Source organism: Musa acuminata, chromosome BXJ1-4, assembly GCF_036884655.1.
Source record: "Musa acuminata AAA Group cultivar baxijiao chromosome BXJ1-4, Cavendish_Baxijiao_AAA, whole genome shotgun sequence".
NCBI classification, from domain to species: Eukaryota; Viridiplantae; Streptophyta; class Magnoliopsida; order Zingiberales; family Musaceae; genus Musa; species Musa acuminata.
The window spans coordinates 30805371-30816600 of NC_088330.1; the positions used below are offsets into that span (position 1 = coordinate 30805371).

At 40.0% G+C, this 11230-nt stretch overlaps 1 protein-coding gene across 1 annotated transcript; it reads left to right on the top strand.

Moving 5' to 3' along the window:
• The first annotated feature begins 5369 nt into the window (after nucleotides 1–5369).
• Nucleotides 5370–7295, top strand: LOC103983314 (trans-resveratrol di-O-methyltransferase). The gene is made up of 2 exons (XM_009400573.3): nucleotides 5370–6183; nucleotides 6745–7295. The coding sequence occupies exons 1-2, from the start codon at nucleotides 5422–5424 to the stop codon at nucleotides 7048–7050; spliced, it is 1068 nt and encodes a 355-aa protein (XP_009398848.2). The 5' UTR covers nucleotides 5370–5421; the 3' UTR covers nucleotides 7051–7295.
• The last annotated feature ends 3935 nt before the right edge of the window (nucleotides 7296–11230 follow it).

Sequence of the window (11230 nt, forward strand, 5' to 3'; positions counted from 1 at the left end):
AACTTTGGGACAGCCTGTGCACCGTCGACAGCGACTACCGAATATTGGTCTTTTCATGTGGGGCAGAAGCCGCCTCGTGATTCGTGCCATCGGTTCGTGTCAATTAAGTCTATCCAATCGATCCAAATTTGATTTCTTTTAATCTAATTTGGACGGATTCGACTAAAAGAATCAATACGCAGATAATGAAATTTATCGATATTCTATACACTGATTTTATTAGGGGATGACGACGGCAATAGTAGGTTTAGATGCTCGAATTTGAAATGAGTTCAAATAAGGAAATAACTATTTAAATTAGATTAAGTTCAGTATCTAAGTAATAAGTTAGATTTAGGTTCTAAATCACCTATCAATGATCTTGGTGAGGTTAGGTTTCCAATATAAGCTTTGGTAAGTGAATATGATATATCACTGTTATATCAATGTTTTATATGTTAAAAATATATTATATGAGATTTAATTTTTAAAAATATTAAAGGTAGAATGATGATATATTTTTATTATACTAAATAAAAAACATATTTCATTTTGATCTTTGGAGAAGATGAGTAGCAAGAATGACTACATATCTCTATTACATTAAACAGAAAACCTAGTTGATTTTGAGCTCGGAGACAAAGCAGGTAGAATGACCACATATTTCTATTACGTTAAACAAAAATTCTATATGATTTTGATTTTGAAGAAGAGGAGTAACAATAATGATATATTTTCATTATATCAAATGACATATAACATTAAACAATATGCATCACACTTTTAGCATTTGATTCCCATAGATAAAGAAAAGGTGAGATATGATCTGTATTCCTTGGGCAGAACCAAAGATCAAGATGAATAAATCCTATTTATTGATGTGGTCCATCGTTGCTACATCCTATTGATAACACAATCGAAGGAGTTGAAATCTATTTGAGGCATATTTCAAGTATGAGTTATTTACTTTAATCTTTTGATGAATTATGCTGAGCAATTCATACTTAATTATATATTTCTAGTTTTGTTTAGTATATTATTTATTATAACATATGCAAACCTTCATCCTATTTCTTTTTTATCCTATGTCTCATGAATATAAATTATGATTCAATAGTTCTTTGAAAAAATCAGCATTATCTAGAATGGTGGTCCATCATCTATTTCCAAGATCTTTGTGGAATGAGAAAAATGCAACTTTGAAGGCATGGTTGCTCGAGTCGGATGATGACAAATTATCATGTCTAGTTCATTCAGAGGATGGCCACTTGACGAGGAGCGTAAGCCACTTGACAGATGATCTGCGGAGTTCTATTACATGATAACTTCCAAGTCACTTTTCTTTTTGTCTAAGTCACTTTTCCTTTTCTTTGTGAGTATCAAGAATATCTTCATTCATAGGTCCCAGATCCAAATCCTTTTAGTAATAAAAATCCCTTCTTAAACTGTATAAGTTTCTTCCAAAGCATATGACTTTGTAGATGTATAAGATAATATCTAAACATATGGATCTTATATAAATCAAATATCATACTCTCAACTAAAAACTCACGTTAGCACCCCAAAAGTAGCACATTCTAGAAGAAAGGTAAACAACTAGGTATGTACTTAGAGTTTCCTATCATGTACGGCTTGGCAATCGATTTTTTTTACTTTCATCCCATCTTAATCTACCCTATGCTAACTGAATAGTTTGTCATAAATATATTATTTTTTTCCTTTTTTTTTTTTTTTTGGGGTTAGCCTTCTCCTCGATCAAACCAGAATTGGCATTTCTAGCTCAAAAATGAACAAATACCATTGCTCAGCAGTTGCTCTCCTTTGTATGATCATTTTGCTACGATTAACACGTTTCTATCCCTTATAAAAGAGACAGAGTTAAGTTAACGAGAATGTTCGATAAAATGAAATTAAGTGTACATCACATGCACAGTTGAAGAACAGAAATAAAAATCATAGGTTTTTCATAGAAAATAAAGTTTCATCGTCTTTCAAATGGTACGTAAAAATCCATAAAACTGAAAAAATACACGTACAAGGGAGATTATATTATATAGGGAGATTGTATATCCCTGAAAATCTATAGATTTATGGAAGAGGATGAAGGAGGTTAACTGTCCTCCTCTCTAGTGGTGATCCACATGAAAGGATTGCGAAAACGCTCATCAAATCACTGCATATTCCTCATCGTTACGTGCACTATACAATCAAGAAGGGGTTACCCCTTTTTGCTGTCCACATGTCCCAAATATAGGTAATAGTATGAGGAGGAGAGGGAGAGAGGAGAATAGGAGGTGACAGTCCATATGTCCCAAATATGAGCTATAGTATGAGGAGGAGAGGGAGAGAGGAGAATAGGAGGTGTCAACCAAAAAGAACATAGCCTATGACCCTTTGGTTCCCTCCTATTTATAGAGACCCCCTATTAACTTAACATTAATAGATCCTACCATATTTGGTATTAGATCTCCATTCAACTACCCATGCTACTTAGATTAGTGGGTCTCTACCCAATAATCTCTCATTGGCTCTTATTAGATCTCATTCATAGGATCCAATAATTCAGGGGCTTATTGGATATCCAATAAGATATGGGCTCCAACAGATATCTCATATTCGAACCTCTACTCATCGTAGCACCTACCATATGTGTGTGACCCTCTAGGCCTAGTAATGAGCTGACTATGAGTCATACCTGTCAAAACTCCTTTTGACTCAATGAATTTTTATCTCTATAATAATTTACTCAACTCATCGACTACAGACGTACTATGCCACGACGCCGTAGTCCCCAAACGATATAGGGGAATCCAATCCATTGGACATGTCTATCCTTAGTTACCATATATCTATAGTCTCTCATCCATCTAATACCCTAGAGATTGTATACCGGGTTTGGTGCTATCAAGCCCATACGGTTTCTACTCAAGTCTCGTTCTAATCGGATTCTTCCGGAGAACTCTCTCTCTAAATCCGAATAACCCTATCTAGGGATTTGTCTGAGTAAGAACACATGGAATATTTCTCCCATGACATTGAGAGCGGATGATCTTATATCGATACTCAATAGCCCTTGTAAGGTTGGCTACCACTCTTGATGACCGACTATGCTAGATTTGGAACTTTCAAGCATATGAGTCTAATATCAAATAGTAGAGTACTCATACAGAACATCCTTAGTGTCCCAAGTCTAAGGAACATATATTCCACTAGAACTATGGAATCACTGTCTGAGAATAAGACATCATCAACCATCCCGCATTCCGTGAGTGGATCAATCGATGAACTCATTCTCTATTGAGCACTTGCACTATATCCCTAATGTTACCACACGAACAGCTATGAGACCAACGATCTCCATCATATGGAGTGATATATAATACACCAGTCCGTCCGGTTATCTCGATGTCCCTATTGAGTAACCTATGACTAGAATTATTTAAAGTCTGTGTTTAAAGATGAAACAATTTCATTATCGTGATCTCATCACGATTCGATTCTCATTGCAAAGATCCATAAACAACAATATTAAGTGATAAAATACCAAATAATATAATAAGCAAAATAAGTGTATGTGATGTCACATGTGTGTGACCCTCTTCAGAACATTCGTGCTTTCTTCTTATAAAATAATAAGGCGTGTGACCTTAGTTTTTTTGTTTCACGAAAGCTCGGCACCGTAAGACTTAAATTGGAGATGATGATATAGTCTCAGATTAGGATCTAGAGATCTAAGAGAGGTTCGTTTGGAGTCATCCTGAACTGACCACTCCACAGGAAGATCAAGCATATGAAACCATCAAACCCTGACCTTGCAACCGTAAGATGAGCAAAAAATCATCTAAAATCGACTAGGATATATTTCATGGGAATGTAAGATGGGGAACTGGTAGACCCATTTTGTGTCAGGCCATCAAGAATTAGCCTATGATAAGCAGTCTCACTGAATCCAATTGGTCACGGTTGACTGTCATCAACTGCATCCCCTTGGCTTTCAGAAATCAAGGCTTTCAAGATTAAACACAGAATTAAAATTGACTAATCCTATGAACCCTCCTCTCGTCCGTTGCTGATTTGGTCATCTCTCTCCCTCTCCCCTCAGATTGGCTTCTCGTGTGCACGTAGCACTAAAACCCGTGCGATCCACCGACTAGAAACCGCGATTGAGGTGAAGATCGTCGGAGGCGACTACGGACGTGAAATTTCTGCTGCCGAATTAATTTCGCTCTGCTTACGGTTGCAGTGCCAGACTGAGAACGATCGCTCAGCGATGGAAACGGGTCGGGTAAGCGAATGATATCCAAATACAAATCCAAACCCGATTGTCTAGCTATCTAAATTCGATTTATCATCAACGATAAGACAGATGCCGTTAATTAGACTACGTGAGTAAGTAAATGATGATAAATCAATCAACTCGACCGAGTAAATGCAGGCAATATGACAAATATATTAAGGTGAAATCGTGTCATTTCCATCTGCGCCGGAGATGCGTGGCTTTCTTTTCGTCGGAGTCACCCCACCACTCGTTTGAACCGATGATTCGTCTGGGTGGAATCAATCCGAAGACAGAAAAGTCTTCTCGAGGGCCATTTCTCGCAACAAAATTTGTGGTACCCAATTAGCTGTTCATGGACTCCGTGCATTTGGGGTCATCGAATATGCCAAAGTCGGATACGAACGATGACGGAAATGTTACGTTCCCTATTGTTTAAACGCACATTTGTTCCATTATAGAGTCACTTCGTGTTCTGCACGCAATCATTTTCTACATTTTGGGCTGCTGCAAGGATAACTTACGTAAGTATGTATTTGCATTAGAAGATAAGATTTTTCAAGGAAATCTCTCTATTTTGTTGAGGAAAATCGAGAAAAATCTTTTCTCATAATCTATATAAATAGGTGAGAAAACATGTATTTAAACTTTTCACTTCTTCAATAAAGCTTCTTCAATAATTATTTTTATCTTCTATTATTTCTATCATGGTATCAGAGCAGTGAGAAAAGTGAAGAAGCTTCGCTCTTGTCTTTGGCTATCGACCAACGTCGCTGAGCTCGCCCAATTGCAACAGTAGCAGCAATCTGCTCTTGCCCTACTCATGAAGCCTCTCGCTTGTAAATCGGTAGCCTTCGCTGATCTGTCAACAGTCGACGCACTTAAAGAGAACGAAGAGCGGACTTAAGGAGAACAAAGGGAACGCTTGTGCTCTCACAACAACAGCAATTGCAATAGCAGCAATCTGCTCTTGTCCTACTCATGAAGCTTCTCGCTTGTAAATCATTCTTTGCATCGATCCAAGATTGGTATCCTGTATTTAAACTTCTTCACTTTTTCAATAAAACTTTTTCAATAATTGTTCTTATCTTCTATTATTTCTATCACATTATTGGTCCGAGGATAAGGGAGCATCGTGGAGAGTGGAGAGCCCTGTACCGAAGAGCATGGAGAACCCTGTTGCTGTGGGCATCATGGAGGAGCTTGAGGCCCAGAGCGAGGTGTGGAACCACACGTTTAGATTCATCACCTCCATGTCCGTCAAGTGCGCGGTGGAGCTCGGCGTCCCCGACGCCATTCACGCCCACGGCGGCGCCGCAACTCTCCCTCAGCTGGCCGCCGCCCTCAGCCTCCCTCCCGCCAGGGTCGCCGACCTCCGACGCCTCATGCGCATGCTGGTCCACACCGGCTGCTTCGCCAAGCAGGAAGACGATGTATACGCCCTCACGCCATGGTCGAGGCTCCTGGTGAGCTCCGAGCACACCGCGGCGGCCCCGTTCGTGGTGGGGATGCTCCACCCGCTCGTGGTCCAGTCGTGGCACTCGCTGGGGACGTGGTTCCACGGGAGGGCGCCCACGCCCTTCGCCGCGACCCACGGGAAGGGGATCTTCGAGACGGCACGCGAGCAGCCGGGGTTCGCGGCCGTCTTCAACGAGGCGATGGCGAGCGACTGTCGGCTGGTGGGACAGGTGTTGGTAAAGAAGCATGCGGAGGTGTTGGAGGGAGCGCGGTCCATGGTGGACGTGGGTGGCGGCACGGGCACCCTTGCGGCGATCGTGGCCGAGGCCTTCCCGCAAATGAAGTGCACCGTCCTCGACTTGCCCCACGTCGTGGCCGCGGCCGCGACCGCCCGCACGCCGAACAACATGGTTGTTGTTGGGGGAAACATGTTCGACCATATACCATCGGCTGACATTATGTTACTCAAGGTACGCGCAACACTACAGCAAACTTTCCAATTCCTAATTCTTCTGAAGCAACACATGTCATATATATTGTGTGTTCTACAGCTTTCTCTAGAAAACAGAAAACACAGTAAAATAAAAGCATTTCGATATATTTATTTGTTAATTTGATTTATTTAGAAATCGAGTTTATCCTAGAATAGATTTGTCAAAAGGGAAGGGAATCACTTAGTTGGGAAGAAAACATGAGAACAAGTTAGGAATTTTTTGTTCCTTGTTTTTTAGTTCACAGTTAACAGTTTGTCTTTGCTCTTTAGTCAAGAATGAAAGCAGCTACTAGTAGTGTTATGCAGTAGAAGATTATGGCAATTCACAGTTGACAGTTTGTCTTTGGTCTTTAGTCAAGAATGAAAGCAGCTACTGTGTTATGCAGTAGAAGATTATGGCAATTCACAGTTGACAGTTTGTCTTTGCTCTTTAGTCAAGAATGAAAGCAGCTACTACTAGTGTTATGCAGTAGAAGATTAATGCATCAGGAGAAAGACTGTATAAGCTTATGTATCGATCAAACTTTATACGCTGCAGTGGATCCTGCACGACTGGAAAGATGCGGAATGTGTGAAGATATTAAAACGCTGCAGGGAGGCAATACCATCCAAGCAAAACGGAGGCAAAGTCATCGTAATCGACATTGTTCTCCAGGGAGACGAAGCCAGCAGGTGTGATAAGTCGAGGGAGTCACAGTTGTTCTTAGACATGCTGATGATGGTAGTCAGTGGAGGGATGCAAAGGGAGGAACACGAATGGCGTAAGATCTTTACGGACGCTGGTTTTTCGAGCTACACGATCAAAGGTATGGGATTGCGTTCCTTGATCGAGGTTTATCCTTGATGTTTATCGCAAGTGAAATTAATGGGGGTCAGTCAAACTATAAGCTCCTCCAACATGGTAAGTCGAAAACATCTACCTTTGTATGTTACCCAAGAAGGTGATGCAAGATTGGCTCTACTACAGTGCCTTCTTCAGCAGTCTTAGATTCAATGCCCGAGAGTCAAAGCGAGAGATTGTTTTAAGTCAACCATATAACCTATGTATGTGCCAAAAGAAAAAGAATAAAAAACTTGATGACCTATCAAGCTGTGGCTATGCTAAATGATGTCAATGTTCAAGAATTCTTCTTTTGTGATCCAAAATTTAAATGAGCTAATATTTATTACCTGCAACTAATATATTAGAAGCCATGCTGTGGAAACACTTTTAAGCTCGAGATAATAAGTGCATAAATTGAGGATTATTAAGGTAGGATTCGGGATTAAGAAAAACCTCGTCTCCTGTCCTGCATGCACCCACCCATGCTTTGGCAAACATCTTACGGCACGGTAATGTTATTTCTTATGGTGGTAATGTTGCGTTTCTTATGGTTACTGTATCAGATTTACATGGTTGGTTCGATAGATGTTTCTAGGTCATAAAACACCAGAATTTATTAAACAATAAAAACCCATACTATAAGCCCAAACTATTTAACCAAGTGTGGACTTAAACCCAAAGCAAACACTTAGGTTTTACTTATGGTGCATTTAACTTTAAAGCTAAGACCCTAATTTATAGTTCCAATAGGAGATAACAAGCCTGATTTTCTCGATGTGGGACTATGGGACTTGCCAAACTAACAAATCTCCACTTTGGCATGTCCCAACAAAACTTGCTCCACCTTCTTCACAAATGCCCCAATGGGCAATCACCAACAATGAATACCAACAAAGTCCAAGCACTGCTTGAACTTGTAAACCAGAAGAGGCTTCGTAAGCATATCAACTAGATTGTCTTTCGTATGAATTTTCTAAACAATGACCTTTCCCTCCGCAATAGTGTCTCATTTGCATCCAATAATTTTCTTACCCGAAGGTGGCTTCACAAGATCCCAAGTTCTATTCTAATGGAGAGATTCAATTTCTTCATTCATCGTGATCAACCACTTAGTGGAATTATCACAAGAAACTGCATCTGAGTAGGAAGTAGGCTTACTAACTTCACTTGTTTCTTCTACAACAGATAAAGCATATGCAACCAAATTTGCATATCTTTGTGGTGGTCGAATATTTCTCCGTGGTCTATCCTTGGCTATGGAATATTGCTCTTCCTCTGGATCATCTGCGTCAGTAGACTCGGGACCATCTACTGGCATTCTTTGAGTAGAAGAGTTTGATTGAAAAGAATTTGAACTATCAATCTCAAGCTCCACCTGCTTCTGCGCACTATCATTTGTACAACTAGTAGATTCCTCTTTGGAAGATAACATAGACAATTCATCAAAAGTAACATCTCTACTGATTATAAATTTTGGGGATTTGGGATCAGAATACCATAATCTGTATCCTTTCACCCTAGAAGCATACCCAAGGAAAATACATTTTTTAGCTCAAGGCTCTATTTTTCCTTCATTTATATGCATATATGCTGGATACCCAAAAAATTTTAAATCAGAGTAATCAGTAGGAGTACCTGACCAAACTTCCTCCGGAGTTTTAAAGTTAAGTGTTATAGACGGAGCACGATTGATAATGTAACAGGCTGTATTAATCGCCTCTGCCCAAAAGTCCTTTGTCAACCCTGCATTTGAGATCATGCACCTTGCTCTCTCTAAGAGTGTTCTGTTCATACGTTCGGCCACACCATTTTGTTGAGGCATCATCCTAACAGTGTGATGCTGAACAATTCCTTCATTTTTGCAGAATTCATTAAAGTCACTTTCACAAAATTCCATGCCATTATCTATTCGAAGCCGCTTAATTTGTTTACCTGTTTGCTTCTCAATCAAAGTCTTCCATTGTTTAAAGGTTAGAAAAATATCATTTTTATGCTTCAGAAAATAAACTCAAACTTTTTTGGAATAATTGTCAATGAAAGTCAACATATACCTGGCACCACCCTTAGACTGAATATGAGTTGGACCCCAAAGGTCTGAATGAATATAGTCAAGAGTACCTTTCGTTTTGTGAACTGTCGGAGAATTGAAGCTGACTCTTTTCTGCTTTCCAAAAATGTACTATTCACAAAAATCCAATGGCCCAATACTTTGTCCGCAAAGTAGACCCCCTTTTGCTCAATATGCTCAAACATTTTTCACTCATATGACCCAAACGCATATGCCATAATTTGGTGATGTCAGAATCAGACAATGATGATGACGAGACTGCAACTGAGCTTGTGACAGTAGTTCCCTGCAAAATATACAAGCTACCAGACCTACAAGCTTTCATAACAACAAGGGAACTTCTAGAAACTTTCATAACTCCACCTTCAGCTGTGTATTTACACCTAAGGGTCTCTAGGGTGCCTAAAGAAATGAGATTCTTTTTTAAATCAGGAACATGTCTAACATTAGTGAGCGTCCTCACAATACCATCATGCATTTTAATTCGGATTGTTCCTCTACCAACAATATCACATGTTGTATTATTGCCCATCAAAACAATTCCACCATTACAAGATTCATATGTGGAAAACAAATCTCTATTAGGACACATGTGATAAGAACAACCCGAATCTAAAATCCATTCATTTTTAAACCTCGTCCTGTCATCAATAGCAAAGAAAATATTTCCATAATTCTCATCAGTTGCTACACTAGCTTCAGCGGATTCAATAGTTTTCTCAACAATTTTTTTCTTTTGTTTTAATTTATTTTTCAATTTAAAGCAATCAGCCTTAATGTGCCACATTTTATGACAATATCTACATTCCAAATTTCTATGTCTGGATTTAGATCTACTACTGTCAAATTCTCTTTTATTCATTCTACCCTTGACAACCAGACCCTCAGCCTGATTCCCTCTACTTTCCCGAGTGATATCCTTGTCTATCTGCTCCTTAGATTTTAGTGCATATTTAATTTTCTGATACGAAATTTTTCTTTTCCATAAATCATAGTATCACGGAAATGCTTAAAATATTGGTGAAGAGAACATAAAAGTAATAGGGCCTTATCGTCATCATCAATTTTTGCATCTATATTCTCCAAATCCATAACCAATGAATCAAATTTATCAAATGTGAGAGTATAGATGTACCTTCAGTCATCCGAAGCATATACTGTTGGGAAATCTTGGGGGCGACATCACATGCGCAGCGGAAGAACAAGAAAACAAAATCCCCGATTCCCAAAAAGATGTTCGTCGTCGTGCAAAGATTGGTGCGAAAAATCCGCGAAACATAAAACTACGTATAGAGTAGATTGTGTTACCTAGGGAGATCGTATATCCCTGTTTCCTTGCATATCCTTAGGAGAGGGTGAATGAGGTCAAGCGTCCTCCTCTCTAGTGGTGATCCACACAACAGGGTTACGACGACGCTCCTCAAGACTCCAGGCCTGCTCTGAGGTGGAGAGGAAGAGGAGAATAGGAAAGGCAAGCAAAGGCTCTAGCCTATGAGGCTCTGAATCCCTCCTATTTATAGAGGTCCCCTGTCAAACCCTAATGGGTCCTCCCCTAGTGGGTATTGGATCTGTATCCAATAAGACAAGGGCTCCGTCGGATATCCCATATCCGAACCTCTACTAATCGCAATGCCTACCATATGTGTGTGACCCTTTAGGCCCAATATTAAGCTGGCCGTGAGTCATACCTATCAGAACTCCTTCTAACTCAATGAATTATTATCTCTGTAATAATTCACTTGACTCATCGACTACGGACGTACTAGGCCACTACGCCGTAGTCCCCGGACGATATAGGGGAATCCAATCCATTGGACCTGTCTGTCCTCAGTTACCGTGTACCTATAATCTCTCATCCATCTAATATCCCAGAGACCGTATATCGAGCATGGTGCTATCAGACCCATACGGTTTCTACTCGAGTCTCACTCTAATCGGATTCTCCTGGAGAAACCTTTCTCTCTCAACCCGAATGACCCTGGCCAGGGATTTGTCTGAGCAAGAACACATGGGATATTCCTCTCATGACGCCGAGAGTGGATGATCCTCTATCGACACTCAATAGCCCTCGTAAGGTCGACTACCACTCCCAATGACCAGCTGTACTAGATCTAGGACAGCCAAACCTATAAG

Bases quoted from the DNA above. Each gene is read 5' to 3' on its own strand.
- LOC103983314 (XM_009400573.3), top strand. From the start codon at position 5,422: ATGGAGAACCCTGTTGCTGTGGGCATCATGGAGGAGCTTGAGGCCCAG. The intron at 6,184-6,744 runs GTACGCGCAACA...TATACGCTGCAG, and splicing joins CTGACATTATGTTACTCAAG to TGGATCCTGCACGACTGGAA.